Below are 19,263 nucleotides of genomic sequence, written 5' to 3'. Positions count from 1 at the left end.
AAAAATATTTAATTTTATTCTTATATACATTTAAGATCAAAACACTTATTTTATGAGATAAAACTACTATTATTAAATAGTTGAAAAAAATCTCTTTAACTTCTGATATTATCAACAAGGTTTTTATAATTCCTTCTTGATATAAAACCAAAAATATAAACATATATGGCTTCAAAATTCTGCAACCCCCAGTTGAAAATTCGTTACCCAATATAAACTTACCAATGAAGAAAAGCCTTTCAACCCCTAGCCCTTTTCTATACAAAATTTTGTTGATGTATTTTTTTTTTTTTTCCAGATCCAAGAAAGCAGCGAATGCCATGAAAAGATATTGGATGTCGTATGAATTACAAAAACATGCATAGGGTGTTTCTTGAATTTTATCTTGAAGTGATAAACATTTTCGGCTCAAACATTCCGGTTTTTAAGTGAAGATTGCTCCTCTTATTTCTGTCTACGAACAAAATCAACTTGAATCTCCTTGGAAATTCACGAACTCATCAAATCTGGTCCACGAATGGATTCATTTCTCTTTGCTGGTTTGAACTAGAAAAACTAGAAGAACTTTGCGTTGAGAAAAGGGAGACACAAGCGGTGACGGTCGGCGGTTGTTGGTAGGCCGAAGCTGAACCATAGAAAGAAGAGAGTGGGCCGGGGCGACTGAATTGAGCAAATGAGAGAGTCTATTGCTTTAATGCTAATCAACTTATTATGATTATGTCAAAACAATAGTATATTGTAATAAGTTACATGAGCTCTTCAATCCAATTAGGATTCTAACTAGTTATGTGGTCCAACTAGGACTCCTACTAATTAGAGTTAGGCTAGGAGACTTCAAGCTCATGGACCATAAAATTTATGATTGTGGTTTTATCATAATCTCGATCGACGATCCAATAACTCTGATATGACGAGTATAAGTAGCTCATTATAATGATGTGTGTGAAATCAAAATTTTCAAGCATTGAAGTTAAAATTCAAAAGCCAACCTCCCAAACTCTATAATTGGCAGCTGCAATTTTGCAACAGCCCTATACAATTTTGGCAGTTGTATTATCCTCTCTGTTTTAACAGTCATTGAAGAAGGTGAACCTATAAATAGCGTACACAATACAAGAGAGAGATCAAATCCAATTCATGTCGTCTGAGGATTGTCTTTCGCTTAAGCTAGCTGTATTATAAGCTTCATGTAGATCCTTCGATCAACCTTCCTTTTATTTCGGCCGCAAGAAAAATGCTGCTCACAACTTTGCTCGTGTCCACTACAGTCTTTCTTATTGATTTCAAAACTTCCAAATATGTAATCCACTTATAAAATCTTATAAGCTAAAATGTTTATCACATCAAACTTCAATCACAATTCATATCCTTGAATTTGACTATCTCAAGAGAAAAACATAAGTCAATGCTTGTGTAACCTTCAATAGTTTAGGGATACAGCTGGGTTCACAACTCATTATGATTCGGTACAACATGTGTCTCTTATACAGACATATCCATTCTATTCATCGACCTATTGATTATAAGAAAGCCAGAATGGTAACCACAAAGTTAATGTCAATAAAGAATGTTATATCGCGAAATAATAGTAAAACAGAGCTTCATTGGCACCATTAGTCCATATTAACTTTCCACTCGATGAATGGTAAAATTTATCCACTTGATGAATAGTAACCACTTGCAGAGAACACAAGTGTTTGGCGCAACCACTTCATCTTCAACTTCTTTTAGGTGGCTGAACCTATTAGGAACTTGTTTAGAATATACAGTAACTTAAATATTTGTTTCATCATTTTCATCATGTGTGCGCAACCTTGTATTTATTGTGTTATAATATATTCAAATTCTTTATAATATATTCAGATTCTTTATCTATGCAATTACATTAGTATACAAATAAATTGATGTCAGAATAAATATAAAACATAAATTATATTGTAATAAATATTTTTATATTATACATTAATCGATAAAATCATCAGTCAAAAGATGGCTTACAAGGCATCTACTGTAACAAATTATACCTTCCAGAATCTTGCAGAGATGGTCGAATATTTAGATAAAAAAAATTACAATGCTCTGAAGAAGATTTAAATATAATGGTGAGATAAATTCAAAATTCATCCCAATCTTTCAATGACAAATTTACAAAACTTGATTACAAATCATAAAATTATGACCGCTAGAATTCCAAACCAAATTCCAAAAATATTTCAAATACCGTTACAGAGAGAAGTCCTTGCACAAAAATTCCAAATGACAGTTATGCTTGCAGTAGAGAAAACTCCGAAAGAGATGCAAACAATTTTATTGAAATTCACACCTAGGCCTTCATCTATATCACAATCTTTAGAATCCTCAGTTCATTTAGGCATAGTTTGGTACACATGGATAAACATGTGATATATAATATAAGGATAAATATGTAGGATATTATATTTAATGCTTGATATGATTTTAATAAGAGTGATTAAATTTATATATTAGATTGTAATGACAAAATTAATATTATCATAATAAATTTTATAATTTCAAAGTCGTTGCTTGAGTTCAAATTTCTTATCTGTTTATGCGTCGACAATGCTTGCATGATTTATTTATTTTTACCTAATTTTATATATTATATAATATGATAATTGAGCTCTTGATTTTGTGAGTCAAGTCAAATATCAATTTTTAAGGTTAATCGAATGATACTAATAATTTTATTGAGATTTATAAAAATCATTTATATAATTATCTCGAGTTCATTTATATAATTATCATATTATATAATATATAAAAATAAATAAAAATATTTATTTGATTTTAATTTCTACTTACTAGCAGAGATTTATAAAAATCATTTATATAATTATCATCTACTGGTACTAATTTAGAATTTGATCATATATAGGGTTTATGATTTTTATATATTGAGGTCAATTAAGTCATTTGTGGTGTTTTTTATCATTAAATTAAAATTATCACATAGCATAAAAGTGATATTTTATCATTGTATAAAATTATTTATCACGGGCCTGTGATATTATCATGAACTTTCTAAAAAGGTACCAAACATGGGATAAGGAGGATTATTTATCAATCCCTCTCTTATCCCGTGCATCAAAATATACATTTATATGTAAAAAGGTACAAAACGTGGGATAGAGGATGATGATGACGGACCTTTATATGTTGATGGATCTTAATTATATGAAAATGGTGAAATATAAATGATAATAAAATATATATATATTAATTAACGACATCATGGTTGATGCAAGGGTGAGATCCACAAGTCATCATTCAAGATTACAAGAATGTCTTTGAAGATGTCTATAAAATGAATATCAAAGAGCAGGCTTAGGGGCAAGTTTTTACGGAGAAAAAACAAAACTTTCTTTGTTCCCACTACCAATCTCACTTCCAAAACTTTGAATATCATTCTTGAAATTGAAGTTGTATCTCAAGTCTCGAAAAGATTGTAGAATGTATTTTGATTCCAATGTTAATGTTTTAAAAATAATTGTAATATATACATATATATGACCAATTAAATCGCCTATTTCTTTTATCGTATACAATCAGAAACTCGAATACTTTCGATCTTAATAAATTTATTGATTTATGCATATTAATTTCCTGCATTATTTTAATTACATATTGTCTGAAATTACTATGATCAATGGTCGGTTAGGAGGCCTGAGGAAGAGAGCTAGCTTTAATTTTCAATACATAAAAAATTTTGCATTCCTTGCCAAGAAAAAAATAAATTCTCGTAAATAGATCAATCGCTGAGAACTCAAATGTGACAGATCAAGTACTAAATATTCATTTCACATGAACTGAATGTCACTTTTGGTAAAATAATGCAATGCCTTCTGCACCGAAACGAATGCGACTCCAGAAAATCATAGAAAATCGTATGGATGGCACCAGGACACATTGTATAACCATAGAGAGTTGAAGCCACCAGTTACTCAATTTTTGGCCCCAAAACCGCGAGGAGTTGAAGCTGAAGATGAGTCTACAAACTGTCTTCTTGATTCCGATTTTCGTTTTCTCCTTGCAGTACCAGGGGGAGCCTAAACATAAGTAATTGTCAGATGATAAATGTATTCTTAAAGGCAAGTGCGTAACTTTGAGCCGTCTTAATTTCTGAAGCAGGCCTCGTAAATAATGAAAGACGGGAAGATATTTTTACATGAACAGAAGTACTAACAAATGCATGATTGATTGCGCACCGCAGGTTTACCAGGTCGGACCTAATGGGTGCTGAGGGGAGTCAGTTGGCTAGTTAGATGAATTCTTTTTGAAATTTTATAAATATTTTATAAAGTTGCAAATTTCGCCCCCAAATTTTATTGAAACAATGGATCCACCAAATAATTTCACACAAGTACTTCTACAAACTTATGACTCTTGAATTTAGAAAATAATATACACAAGAGCACCTTTTGCTCATCTTTTAGTGCCTCCTCAAGATTGCTCAATGCAGGAAGTGATCCACCTTCCATTACACCCATCAAGTTCTTCATACGTACACGCATTTGAAAAATTTGAGCAACAAGTTGACTCACCTGATGCGAAATCAAAATGTCAGTTATACTGTCAAAAACCCAGTTCTTAAGAGAGAGACGGGGTTATCTGCATACGGGCCATCTACTGATACCTGTTGCTCAGTTTTCCCAGAATCTTGAGCAACTCGTTTCCTCCTGACGGGTGATTCTGCTAACAATTCTGGTTTTTCCCTCTCCTCTGCATAAGAATCATTAGAGCATATGAGTCCTCCGAAGGTTAGAGCCAATATTTAATAGAAACTCAAACTTCAATGTTGACCATTACTTCCTTGCTTGATAAAAACATTTGCACATTCAATTCCCTCATATTTAAACATGAAATCAAATTAACAGACCAATTTTATATCAAATGAACAGACCAAATTGATATCGCAGAATTAATAAATGGAAACTTTACGTTGTCAGAGTATTAACAAATTAACCACGGAGTCCACATTTACTCGGCAGCCTAGCAAAATCTTGAATGAAAATTTAGAAGAGGACCAATAAGTAACAAGAATACAAGATATTTCACATTATCCTTTTCTACACCTCTATCATGTCAAAAGATACAAGGGATATGGTGAAAAACCAAAAGAGGATAAGTAGAGTATGAGAACAAAAGGTGGGAAACAAAGATGCATGTGCAGATTTTTTTTTTAGGTCCAAACAAATATAAATAAATAACCTGGGGTCATTGCTTCGATCATTGACTCCATTACTTTCAAGCTCTTTTCTGCGTCTCGAACTTGTGCAGGAGTAACCTATTTGAATATCCAAAAATTCAGTTATGGTGATGAAAGGCCTCCAAAACAATAATATAAACGTTTATCATCTTAATGAATTGGATGGAAAATTTAACTCTTGCCTTACCAGCAGGCAAACCTTACTATAAAATTCCAACATAAAGCTAGCCACCCTTCTACCAGGATTAAGTTAGTTAGTAATAGCTATATACGGAGCATAAACATAGAGTGACTAGTGGAACTTTGAATAAATTCCTTAGCAGAAATGAGTAGTAGCTATTCTGATAGCACAATTAAAAAATAAGTAAAGAGAATTAACTCCTCCTTGTATAAGATGCATGTAACGATATATTTTAAAGTTTCACAATACGATTTGGCAAGGCAAATTCAGTTTTTAAGAAAACTAACATGATAACAAATATCAATTGTATAATAAAAATTAAAAAAATTTAATTTTATAAAAAAACAATTTCAATCATTTTGTTATTTATCTGAACTTAATCTCTAGTCATATTAGATTAATAAATTAATTAAGAACTTATATAACTTACTTTCAAAATTGTTTCCCAAATTAAAATTCAAGCAGTTGATTTTCTTTATATAATAAATAATAATGAACATAATATAGAATGACCTAAAAATCAAACAAATTATGGATTTTATTAATGCATAAATCATAATTTACACAAGTTAAGCACACTAAAAACAAATAATTATCTATTTAAAATTATCGTCACTAACTCATCAAAACAATATCAAAACTAATGAAATAATAATATTGATAGTAAAATATAACCCATAATATTCAATTTAAATAATATTTAACACGAAATTTTTTTACCTTTTGTTTTTAAAATTTTATATCACAGAGAATTAATTTTATATCAGAATCTATCTTTTGTAGACTAACATCGATAAATATTAGTTTCTTATTAAATACAATTTTAAAATAATAAATAAATCAACATATGTGATGAAATACACATTTAGATAAGATCTTATGGTAAATATCAAATAAACTCATACAATAATTATTAAATACGAATTTTAAACTATTGGCATTAATATCTCTTTTCATGCCTTATATGTTTAGGGTTTTGATTGCTAACTGAATTTGACTATCACATGCATTTAATTTTTTAGTTATACAATTTAATAAAATAATCATGCCTATAATATATACATTTGTTGTAGATAATTGTTTTTCTAAATTTTCATATATTTTTTGAATTTTTACTATCTTTTAAAATCAAAATCAATATTATATATGTATTAATTATAAATTTTCATACGGATAATCATTATCTCCCTTGAAAGAAAAAATAGATGTGACTATATAATTTTTTGTACAATCAAATAATTTTCACATACATTAGTTAATAAAGAATTATTAAAAAAATATATAATTTATATTTTCATCAAGTCTTCAGATAATAATCATTGTTATATTTTTTATGTATTTGTGTGTGCTTAGTTTTTATTTACGTATATACATTGGACATTTCAAAATATTTGTTTTCGATGATCTATTTTTTAATATCAAATCGACTGTAGTATTAAACATTTGAAATTATTGCTTTTTAAGTTTTAGAGTTGTAGCATAATCAAATTATATGCAATATTTATGTCACTTGCTTGAGTGTGAAATTTTTTATTTTCTGATTATTTCATAAATAATTAAAAAAATATATATAAAGAAATTGAAAAGTGTAAATCAAAAGATCTCAAACTACAAATTTTTTGTATTGAATTTATAAATTGTCTAATATATAATATTTTTTTTAAAAAAAAAGTGCTAGTATGATCTATTTTTTAATATCAAATAAAATAGCTATTAACATTTGAGGAAGTGAAGCTAATTGTTTAAATATATGTTCTGAAATTTATTTAATATGAGAGTTGATTTTGGAACTCAAAAAAAAAAAAATAGTTCTGATTTTGGTTCTAGTGTTCTTAAGAACCAAGGTCGGGTTTACCTTTAAACCCTTAATATCTAAATCTTAAACAATTTTAATAGATGTTTTAAAAAATTACCAATTTTGTATATTGAATTTATAAATCTGTATGATATATAATTTTTTTTTTTAAATGCTACTTAAATCTTTAAATTGCTTATTATAACTAAATTCTCTGAATTCTTATAAGAGATTCATATTTTATGATATTATTAATATATTCACATTTATAATTGTTGATATAAATTCTCCTAAATAATTCATTAAGCTCTTTATTTTCAATTCTTAGTTAAAAAAATATAAATTATGTTAATATTAAACTTCATATTATCATATTATTATATACTTATCATGTTATTCTACTATTGCATATATAATTAATTTTTTCATATATCTTCTTGTGATACCATAATTTATTACTTAATTAGAAACTGCATTAAAAATATAATTAGAAAATTGCACTAAATTATAAAAAACATGAAGAGAGAAAATTAAAAGGATAAAACATTTAAAGGTAGTATAAAGATGGATTATTTGATAAAATTAATATAAGAGTTACATTTTATTCTTGCAGTGATATAAATTACTACAATCAATGTATATTGTAGTGATAATTCTTAATTATTAATTATTAGGATGATGAATATAAAATTTTGGCATATCATTTTTGCCCTTGACACAATTAAAATTTTACATATATATATTTATTGAGTTTTTGGATTTGTATTGATAAGAAGATCATTTTTATCTTTTCACAAATGAAAAACAAAGCTAATGATCCACACTTTTACAGTTATATAAATATATAGATAGGTGTGTAATGGCAGCCAAATAAACATCAGGTTTCATACCTTCCCCATGCCAGGAATCATACCAATAACACGAGACATCGATCCCATACGCGCAACGGCACGAGTTTGCTTCAAGAAGTCATTGAAATCAAATTTCGCACTCATGATCTTTTTCTGAAGATCTTCAGCGTCTTCTTGGCGCATCTACTCAGTATATTCAAGGATCACATCAAATAGCTTTGTCAAAAAATTAGGAAACCAAGTAATAGGTTCTTAAAACAACGAATAACACTATCAAAAACACTGAAATTAAACTAATTGATGCTCACAACTTCTTGGGCTTTCTCCACAAACGATAAAACATCACCCATTCCCAAGATACGTCCAGCCATACGATCTGGATAGAAAGGTTCAAGGTCTTCCATACGCTCTCCTCTTCCTACCAGTTTGATTGGCTTCCCAGATACCTGTGTCATGGTCGAATACTCGAATTGCTTATTTAAATTTATAACTTTAAACAAACAAGAATTTTCTAGTAATCAACAATGTTAAGAGTTGAACTAAATATAATGTATCTACAGATACCAATTGATAAGAAATAGTGTTGGCATCACTGACATCACTTCAGCAGCAATTGAAGAATTAACGAGTCAAAAACTTGAGCTAGTGGTTCAAATAGATAATTGCTTACTATTAATACATCATTCTACTTCCCTCTTGTTTTCCATGTGATTAATCGAGGTAACTCCACAACATCTCATTCTATTAAATCACAACCAATTTTGTCACATTAACCAAAATTCACAATACAACGCAAAGAGGTCTCATACTGGATGGGGGGAAAAATAAAAAGTGGTAAGTAACATGGCTTCAAAAGTTAACTTGACCTTGCTTTTCATGCACCATGTCCTTCCAATTACTGAAAACGAAATATAAGAAATCAAATTCATAGATATACATATGCTAACCTCTTTCACACTTAAGGCAGCTCCACCTCTAGAATCTCCGTCTAACTTTGTTAAAATGGCACCAGTAATTCCAATTTCAACATTGAATGTTGTCACTAAGGCTAAAATATGATCAAAGGTCAACTTCAGTTAAAGATTAAACAAAAAATTCATGATCCCAAAAAGATCAGCATTCAATTGCCTAAATAATTTTACAACATGATTCTCAATATCTAGGCAGATGACACGAGGATAGCATACTATCTCAGATCTACTTCAGTCGATAAATTTAGATGATGACACATGTACGTGACAGCAACAAAGGCGGTAAAAGACAGTTAGGAGATGGCGTTAACAAAATTACTGCTATTGAATTTTCTGCACATGGCATAAATAGTCCCTCAACAAACATTTATGCCAAACAAATACAAAGGCACGGTGATTAGTTTTATGTGCTTTTCCATGACAGAGTTCGGTGTATTTCTCATGAAACCTTAAATCTTGTCGAAGATGATTTGACTCATCAACAAGCATTTATACCTGCAGCTTCTTGGCCAGTCATTGCATCCACGACAAGCAGAACTTCAGTGGGATTCAGTACCCTTTTCACTTCTTTTAGTTCATCCATCATAGTTTTGTCAATCTGAAGAGAATTTAAATTAACTTACAGATTGATTTATTCTGAAGTCATTGCATGTAAAGATATTTTCAAGTCACTCCTCAACTAATTCACCTGAAGTCTTCCAGCAGTATCCATTATGATCATATCTACGTTCTTTTTCCTGGCCTCCTGCAAGCCTAGCCTAGCTATTTCTGCAGGTTTGATATCAGTTCCTGCTGCATAAACAGGTACCCCAACCTGTTCAAAACTTTTAAATGAATGATTTTATGAAGGAAAGAATGTGAAAATAAATATAAGATGACAAATGAATATGTGAAATAGCACGTAGTATTTAAGATTGGTTGCAATGAGCTATTCTGCATTTAGCATAACTTGAATCTATTTATTTAAATAATAATTCATTTAGAAGGACCATGGAAAATATTTGAAAGGAATTTCGAGGACTCCCTGCCCACCATGGCCTCACATACGATACCAACTTATTGCATTAAACACTCAAGAAACACAACATCTATGATGGAAATTTATGCTTGAGAACCATGTTATGCAACATATAGACACATCAAGAATAAACAATGTCACGCCCCGCGCCTGGAGCCGGTGACACGGCAACATCCTCAAAAATAATGGTTAAACTTTCCTAAATGTTTGAGCCTCCGAGGTACATACATTCTAAAAAAAAGTCTATTTTACTATAAAATCCAAATCAGATATTTACAACTCATAACTTTAAATAGCAGCGGAACATAAAAAAATCTATTTTATGAGAAATAAGCTAAATACACATTACACTGGTAACAAAAATCCTCAAGTCATCTTCGCATAATTCTACTATATCCAAAACATTGTTTGTTTGTGGCCCTCGACTTCATTCTTGCTCTTTTTTTCTTAAAAGGGGGAGTGATATGATCATCACTCAGCAAGTGAAAGTGGAATAATTCTCGATTTTTATAAAAATAACATTCTCAAGTAGTAGTAAATAAAACAAGATAAGAGTTATATATGTATAGATAACTTCACAATAAAAACATACCAGAACTTAAACATATAACTAGGCTGATTTCTTTCATAATAATTCAGAAATAGAATGAATAGGAATGAGCACTGAAAATCCGTTAATTTCCTCGTAGATGCTGATATCAGTCTCATATATGTTACAAATTTAAGCGGTGATACCATATTATTGGTTATAATCTCACTGTATCAGGGCCATAACATAACGTAATTCATAATTTCTTTCTGACCATCGGTCCATTATATGTCACTCCTCTAAAAAGGACAAGACCATATTATCAGTTATAATCTCACCACATCAGGGCCATAACATCAGTTCACCGACCGAATAAAAGGTCTAAAAATCTCATAACAACGGTTTCCCACCGTATCAAGATCAGACCTGCGGTTATCATCCCACCGTATCAGGGTCTGACCAGCGGGCCATAACATGACATAATTCGGAAAATTCATTTCCACTTAGATTTTGAATATTAACAGTGCCCATAACCATATTCTTATTTTAGAAAATCAGAATGTGCACAATTTTAAATCCACGAAAGCATACTCAATCGATTTAAGGCATAAAATATATTTTAAAACAATAATCAAATTATAAAACAAGTAAGCAAAAATTCAAATGATATATGTAAGCCCACTTACCAAATAGAGAAAGATTCCTAGACGTGTTTGAAGATATTCTTCATAAGAAAGCCTCCTATAGCTGATTCTTATGTTTGCCTAGATTGTCTAACTCAACACTAGAATCGCACTATAATTTTGATGGTGTGTTTTGCTTAAAATAACCTATGGGGTATATACAGATGAATGGATATGCAACTAGTAACTCACATTATAAATTCCGACATAATGACCATAAACTCGAAATTTAATTCTATGTTTATGCCTATCAGATATAGAATTTATGGCATTTTATGATCGTCATTATCTCTTCATTATTGTAAATTGTAGACCTTTTGCATAACATTCCCAAGCTAACAAGAATATATATATATATATATATATATATATAACAAAAACATGACATAATAACAATATTGACATTTTAAATTGTTTCGCAAAGATATATGCTATAACCGGTTAGTACCTGTTCACCCAAAATAACCAACTGGTCGATAGCAGCAGGTCTGTAAACATCCCCAGCAACAAGCATGCAACTCTTCCCCTGTTAGTGATGCCATACTTGCTCAGTAAGGTTTGGGAGAACATAATACTGGAACACAATTTATAGGTTAAGAGAGGTTATGGCACAAAAATAAAAATTTATAAACTACACCTGCTTTTGAAGATAAAAAGCTAGTTTTGCACAGACAGTTGTTTTTCCAACACCTTGCAATCCAGCCAACAGAATTACAGTTGGTTTAGATTTTGAAAAAACCAGCTCAGAAACCTCTCCTCCCATTAGCTGAACGAGCTCGTCACTCACGATCTACGTCAACCAAAAATCAAGTTATAACATCTCCAACTTCCACATGATGTTCAATAAATCACATTTTTGTTGATTACACATGATTGATTGATCATCAGCTCAATACCGCATTTAGGCACATTCTGATAGTTCAAGAAATGATTGTAACTGTACCAAAAATCTTAGATAACTTGCCCTAGAGGTAGTTTATCCAACTTTGCCAAGCATAAAAATTCCAAATACTTCATGTCAATTAATTTAATCTGGAACAGAAGCCATGTCCTCATCAGGAAAAATAATGAAACACGTTTTAGGCAACAAAACATCACAAAGAGAATCAACAATGGTAAAACACATCCTGTACGCATACATAAAATGCTTTAGGACAATACAATCACCATGAAGACATGGAAGCTTTAGGAAAGATAAAGTTGCTAAGATTTTAGAAAATCTAAACTACAAAGATATGTTTAGAACTGCTGAAACCTTTGTCCTCGTGATAGGGCAAACCAAATATTGAGAATACCTTAACCAATTGCTGATCTGGTTTTACTCCTCGAATCAATCCTGTACCAACAGCTTGGTCGCTTACGGATTGAACAAATCTCCTAACAACAGGAAGGCTAACCTGCCAAGGAAATTGAAAGACATCTGAGATAAAGTGGACATTGCAATATAATAATTAACAAAGGATATAGAGATGCTTACATCTGCTTCTAGAAGAGCTCTTCTAATGTCTCTCATAGGTTCCACGATATTTTCTTTGGTCAAAACCTCTAAATTGAAAAAAATTCAACTCAGAAGTTAGTTAAGGATAATAAATAGCTTGCATTTGATTTTTAACATTTCCAACCTTAAGGAACAGCAATAATATGTAAACAAGCAAGATGGATCATGCGAAAAATCAATCACAACATAAGAGCAGAAGAGATCAAAAGAAACTTAAGGAAAAATTTGTTCCACAATTTTGGTATGGACGAACAAGAGGGTTTTGCATTCTAAAGCCTACTCCATTCCATGCAATTGGATTTTACTTTGGATATTCTTAGAATGCTTTTCTGTTAGACTTGAGAGACCCATTCATATTTCTTCTACCTCTAAATTTTTTAATTCCAACCATATCCTTTTATGGCACATATTTACTTTCCCCATTCTCAAAGAGTCTATTTCATCATCTGCTCGGGCTCGTCACACCATACATCAGAGCTACAAACCATTAGACTCCTCTTGATATCTATTTAACTTGTTGCAAACCTTCTATTTTGGGCAAAGTTTTCAGCTATCCTGTATCAAATCTTGATCATATGTGCGTGCATACAGAATTTTTACTCATAAAAATCAATTACACCATGTGATGTGAGTCATATTGTGCATGCAGCTATGATTTGCAATCTAGAATTCCGCCGTGAAACTTCAATATTTAAAGGCAACTTAAAGTCGGCGAATTTCGCTTCTATTATTTACAAGTGGATGTACATGATTACAAGAAGAAATAGAAGGGTGGATTTTTTTTTTTCACACACACATAGCACACGTTTCTTCATTGACTCACTATGAAAGGCAAAATTTCTTTTTGGGAATTTTTCCTTAGGCGTGGACTTAAAGTACTTAGTTCATTTGTCTCGAGTTGTATTAAATAAAAAAACTATTGATTATACCATCTTTTGCGAACTCCAACTTTTGAGACCAGCAATTTCAACATGATACTAGAGACGAGAGATCAGAGGTTCAAGATTCCGGGAGCACAATTCCTTTATATTTCATTAAGTGGGCCTTAGGTGGCCATCAAAGTGCTGACATTGGGAACTTCAAATGATCATTAAAACAGAATCAAATATTGACTCTACCAAGTTTTATTCGCTAGTTTCCCATATAGTATTTAAGCTTCAAGTCAATGAAATGTTAGGAGAATCACTCTCGACTAAAATCACTCTTACACTTCTACCATAAAGTACAAAATATCATGTAATTAAGATCTCTAAGAACGCTTCAATATGACAATATTCACATCGAGCATATCATGATCATTAAGCTCAAAAATATTTTTGTACTCACAGTTTTCATGAGTCGAGATGGGACATCAAAGTTTCTTGAAAACAAAAATTCAAAAACAAAAACCTTCGCCCTTGAGCTTGTTCCAAGCGGCTTCCAGTCCACTGGTGAGCTGCCCGAACATTTCTGCTCTCACAATGCAGGGCCGAACTTCCCTTCCAAGATTAACGTCACCCCTTGAATTTATCACTCCCCATACCTCTTTCTGCATAAAATTGAGAATCATGACAACAAGAAACGATAATAAAACTTCAACAACAATATATGGAGTCGCGGGACTCACAGTGAATGAGTTCCCAGGGGAAAAGGACAGGAATCGAGCTGAGCCAGTCCACGAAGAGCAGTATTTGGGTAATCTGGGGCTCTGTAGAAGCAATTTGGGGATGGAAGGGAAGAAATGGCGGGAAGTAACGGTCGAGAACTGAGAGGAGGCCTCCATTCTAGGAGGGGAAGAGAGCTCAGATTTTTATCCGCTTGTGATAGGCTGCTTCACTTTAGTTTACTTTATCTTTGTTGTGGTTCCTCTGTGTCGCGGCCTATCACAATTACCATACACCCTCTTTTATTTATTTCTTTTTTTATTGCTTAAATATTGAAAAACAAATAGAATAATCGATGAACTAGATTTAGTGCGACATATTTGTGAGATATATTTCAATTTACATATATTTTGATTTATTTGAATCAATTGCAATTATGATTAAAATTTCATAAATTTGATATTAAATTTATTTAAAATTCACTTCAATCAAAAAATAAATCTTATTTTATGGATTGGAATGATCCATACCTTAAAATTTTGTTTTTAGAATTTAAAATTATATTTTTCCAAAAAAAAAAAAAATCTACTATCACTGTATTTTCCTAAGAAAATAGTTTCACAAATATTGATTACTTAAAAAATAATTCAGTAGATAATAAAAATAATTTATATGTTTGTATTATCATACTAGTATTAGCTGCAATTGTGGCTTGAAAAAATTGCTCTTATAATTTGGATCAATTCTCTCAAACATATTTTTTAAAATATCTAAAATAAAATTAATAATTACTATTTTTATAATTTTCAAAATAATACCAAGCTTGATGTAAAAACTAAAATGATCAAAATATAACCAAATTGGTGAAGCTTCAAACTAAGATAAAAAAATAAATAAATCAATATAACCAAATACAATAGTTTCGAGTATTATACTTTGTTTTATAAAAAGTTGATAAATGACATTTCAAATGTTTTTGAAAGATGGACTTTTTTTACGACGATGTAATTAGCAGCCGCTATCTTACAATGTGTGCTGACTAAACTTTCAGGTTAACTTAATATCGTTCGAATTATGTTAGACAGATAAACATAACGGACAAACCTTGTGCAGCAAACTCACCCGAGAATGTGTTATTGAGGAGAATCGAACATCTGATCTAGTCCACCAACTCGGACACCAATGACGGGAGATTGCATAGATGATCTGCCTCTCTTAGTAAGCGTTAAAGGCAAAAAAAATCACATATTATAGGTAAAGGGAGAGCTAGCATGAAGCCAACTTGAAAGCAACTCCAAATCAAATGATACTCCAATATAACGTAGTTGTTGCATACACAAAACCAAATCGAATTTAATGAAAAGAATAAATCAAGTGATCAAATCTGCTATCTGAAAATTGCGTCGTTTCTTGAGTTTCACCTCCAGGCCCCCACCTGATCTGTTTGAGAATTTACATCTACGGTCTCTTTAGAAGGAATAACTCGTCCTGAAATTCATTTTCTTGATTCTTTCCTGGTACCATTTGAGTTACTCGGCCTCAGTTGAGTCACTGCACTTACCTTTAACACCTTCAAGAAAATTCAGACCCTTTTCCTCAGCTAAGATATTCTCAATGGAACTTTGAAATTTATGAGTTCCGTTTCCAGTTTTCGAGTCAACTTGAGGGCAAAAGCTGATAGGGTGATTTGAGGGTGGTTCTTTGGCCTGCAAATCTTTCGGCCTTGGCATGCTTTTATGGCAATCTTCATCTGAAGGCTCGAGCTGGGGCGTTGGAGTTGGGCCAACTTCTACCGTATAGTCTTTTCTTACTCTCAACGTTTTAAGTATGAGAGTTTTGAGAAAATTCATTACCTGGACTGTAAACATCAGTGCTGTGAGAGGATCAGACATCTGCACCAAGAAATATTCATCAATCTTCGGACCAAACACATAATTTCTTGTACATTTTTTTCTAGAAAATAATTAACGAGACAAAATGCATTCAGTATAATAATCTTAGGTTGCAAACACAGTTTGCATTATCGTAAACATATGAAAACGATACAAACATAAAGAAACAAGTGCCTATGGTGGTGGACTTACCTTCAGAACCCAATTTTAACCTGAGCTGAAAATTAGATATCCAATACACACATGGATTTCTAGCCATGAGCTTATATCCAGAAGAAACTTTCCTTTAACATTTGATGCAATTCGGCAATCACGGCTCACCTTTGTCATGTTCGGAGCAAAAACCATAGCGATGTTTCGAGCATTCATTTTGTTCAAATGTTCCATCGTAGCAACATCAGCCATGAGATTTATCGACCAATCCAACAGTGCAGCTTCAGTTGGTGGAAGTTGCCTCACAAGCTGAGTATACTCATCTTCAGACAGTGCCTGCATTACATGATCTGTAGACAAAGAATCTAATACTCCTGTAGGAAGTTCTCTAAACCAAGCCTGCGATAAACCGACATTTAGAGTTAACGGTAATGATCAGTTCATTGTCCGTAGGCACCAACAAAATACATAACATAGCACCATATCTGATTATAGAGTATCTTCCATGACCGAATGCAAAGCAATTAAACTGCCGGTTTTAACATGCAACAGTTGTACTGAAGAAGTACCTTGATTAGACCTGCTAAACAATGAACATCAATGTCATCTGGAACTTACTCCGTTATTTAGTTGCTCCCTCACATACTCTTCCCGGCTATTTTCAGGATTAATTCTGAAGATTCCTTCCATCTGAAAATTAAAGTAAAAGAAATTAGGTGGTCTTAATTTGGATTCATTTATAAAAAAACTTGGATCAACATTCTTTTCAGACAATGATGAAGGGATTTCGAAAAAAATTACGGTTGTATTACCTTAAGGCCGCCTTGTGAATACAAGCGTTGTTGCATCATTAGTAGGATCACAGGCACGCGGTTACCTCTAGAATCCGGTGAAAGTTGCATCGACTCCGTGGAAACTCCAAAAACTCTCGTACTATTTGAAATGAAATGTTAGTCCATAAACTGGTATAATTTCATGGTGTCTGCTAGCATTACTTGGAATCTACATAAATTTTTAATGTAAGAATCCAGGTACTAAAACAGAGTATAACAGATACGGTTAGATTTATCTCCATCACCAGGAACATTTTTCTATTATTAAACTAACCTTCAAATCTACAAGTATCTGTTTTCTTCCATTTTACTCATTTATGATGGTTGAGGTAATTAAAAGAAAATAATTAATATCTACTACCATGTATCTTGTTAAAGGTCAAATATTTTTAGTACATATACATTCAATGTCAGAATTTGAAGCAACTAAGACATTTCTACATTTAATGCAGAGGATACAATGAAAGAACATGTGAACTTTTTTTCTGCAGATTAGTTCAAGAAGACCAAACCACCTCAGATGTTTCTTGCCACCCAATTCCTAAAATCACTCAAAAAACACTTGAACATAAACGATGATCATTTCATAAGATGCTGATGTAACAGAGAATACATGGTTCTTTAATAATATTTATACCTAACACCCCCGGTTAACAAATAAAGAAGGAAAGAAACACTAAACTACAGGGGAAAAAAAAAGTATTACCATAAAGTAAATTTAGCATGTCTGACATACAGTTTCTCGGAGCCCAGAACAGTAAAATCTTTACACAACCCACCACAACAAATGGCAAACATATAATCTAAAAACAATATGCAAACCAAAAAGAAGTGCTAACCTGGCACTAGGAGGCCTCCTGGGGACTTCAGGTTCAAATTCAACAGGAAGTCCAAGAAACCCATTGATTCTATCGAACGTGACATGCGCAACATGCTTCACATTTGTAGGCCACCCAATCTCCTTCTCCTCTGCCCCACTTGTAGTACTACTACAACCCACCAAAGATTTCCTAATAACTGTGACTAACACAGCCAAAACAGACACCTGATCCTCTTCTTCTCCTCCTCGTATTTGTGTACAAAGCTTCTCGTTACCTCTGTTTCTTCTGGAAAAACCTATGGCATCACTACTGGTAATAGAGCTAGAAGATGAAGGCAGATGGTGTGGGGAATGCATTAGCTCCGTCATGATTCGCTCTTTTTTCAAGTTTTTATTTTGAAATATTGGTAATGAAATGTTGTGTGAGTTTCAAGATTGGGTTTTTATGGGGTTTGATGGAGGACAAGAACTGGCAGAGTTTGGTGGGAGGCTTAATTCTTGAATTTAGTTCGTGGGGATTGGATTTTTAACGGTGGGTGGGTGGATTGCTGCAGAAAATGCTTAGGATCGAAGAGATATGGCGCAGATTTTTTATGTTCAAATGAATGGGAATTTTGTTTTGGAGTCTGGTTGAAGGAATTGCTTGCGACTGGTAGTATTTGAACATCATCATGTTTATTACACCTTCTCCATTGGCATATATCCCACATACTCACACATTGCCGATTGTAATAATAAAATATAATTATACGCAATATCTATGCTTCTTATGCTCATTTTAAAAATAGTAACAAAAAAGTTAAATATTAATTTAACTACATAATTATTCACATTTTAAACATATATATTGGATTTTTTTAAAAATATATTGGATATTTGATTGCCTTCCAAATGTGGATTGTAATATCTTTATTTTACGTTGATTGAAAAATGAAAGTTTAAAATATTTTATAAGAGCTTGTAATAGACTCATATGATAATTTGAGATAATCATTTTTGTAAAATGATGACATATACAAATAGTTTCTATATGAATATATTATGTAGTGGTGCCGGCCTGGTCCCGAGTGTGACAGAATGATAACAGAGACGATCACCAAAAATAACATTGGAAAATAAGTATTATGCAGTGCAAAGTGCTACGTGATTGGAAACCACCTCTTGAACATGCATGGAAATTCGGTACATCATGAGAGCAATCTCTTGAAACTGTAGGAGTCATCTCTAGA

General features: G+C 31.9%; 1 protein-coding gene and 1 pseudogene across 1 annotated transcript; both read right to left on the bottom strand.

Moving 5' to 3' along the window:
• Nucleotides 1-3,745: 3,745 nt before the first annotated feature.
• On the bottom strand, nt 3,746-14,569 carry LOC142540925 (signal recognition particle subunit SRP54, chloroplastic). The gene is made up of 15 exons (XM_075647399.1): nt 14,360-14,569; nt 14,143-14,281; nt 12,733-12,800; nt 12,551-12,652; nt 11,893-12,045; nt 11,704-11,781; nt 9,714-9,839; nt 9,521-9,623; nt 9,002-9,102; nt 8,363-8,500; nt 8,094-8,237; nt 5,230-5,305; nt 4,655-4,740; nt 4,437-4,562; nt 3,746-4,067 (listed from the first exon to the last, which is right to left on the bottom strand). Exons 1-15 carry the CDS (start codon nt 14,513-14,515, stop codon nt 3,963-3,965), a joined length of 1,701 nt encoding a protein of 566 aa, XP_075503514.1. The 5' UTR covers nt 14,516-14,569; the 3' UTR covers nt 3,746-3,962.
• A 1,049-nt stretch (nt 14,570-15,618) lies between these two features.
• LOC142540926 (rho GTPase-activating protein 1-like) lies at nt 15,619-18,736 on the bottom strand (annotated as a pseudogene).
• Between the last annotated feature and the right edge of the window lie 527 nt (nt 18,737-19,263).

This window comes from Primulina tabacum, chromosome 3 (genome assembly GCF_025594145.1).
Source record: "Primulina tabacum isolate GXHZ01 chromosome 3, ASM2559414v2, whole genome shotgun sequence".
Classification (NCBI taxonomy): domain Eukaryota; kingdom Viridiplantae; phylum Streptophyta; class Magnoliopsida; order Lamiales; family Gesneriaceae; genus Primulina; species Primulina tabacum.
This window is presented reverse-complemented; position numbering and strand designations above follow the sequence as displayed.

Excerpts from the sequence above, each read along its gene's own strand:
- LOC142540925 (XM_075647399.1), bottom strand. The coding sequence starts at position 14,515 with ATGGAGGCCTCCTCTCAGTTCTCGACCGTTACTTCCCGCCATTTCTTC. Across the intron at positions 12,653-12,732 it reads GAGCTCTTCTAGAAGCAGAT|GTTAGCCTTCCTGTTGTTAG; the intron begins GTAAGCATCTCT and ends TTTCCTTGGCAG. Across the intron at positions 8,238-8,362 it reads TGGAGAAAGCCCAAGAAGTT|ATGCGCCAAGAAGACGCTGA; the intron begins GTGAGCATCAAT and ends TATACTGAGTAG.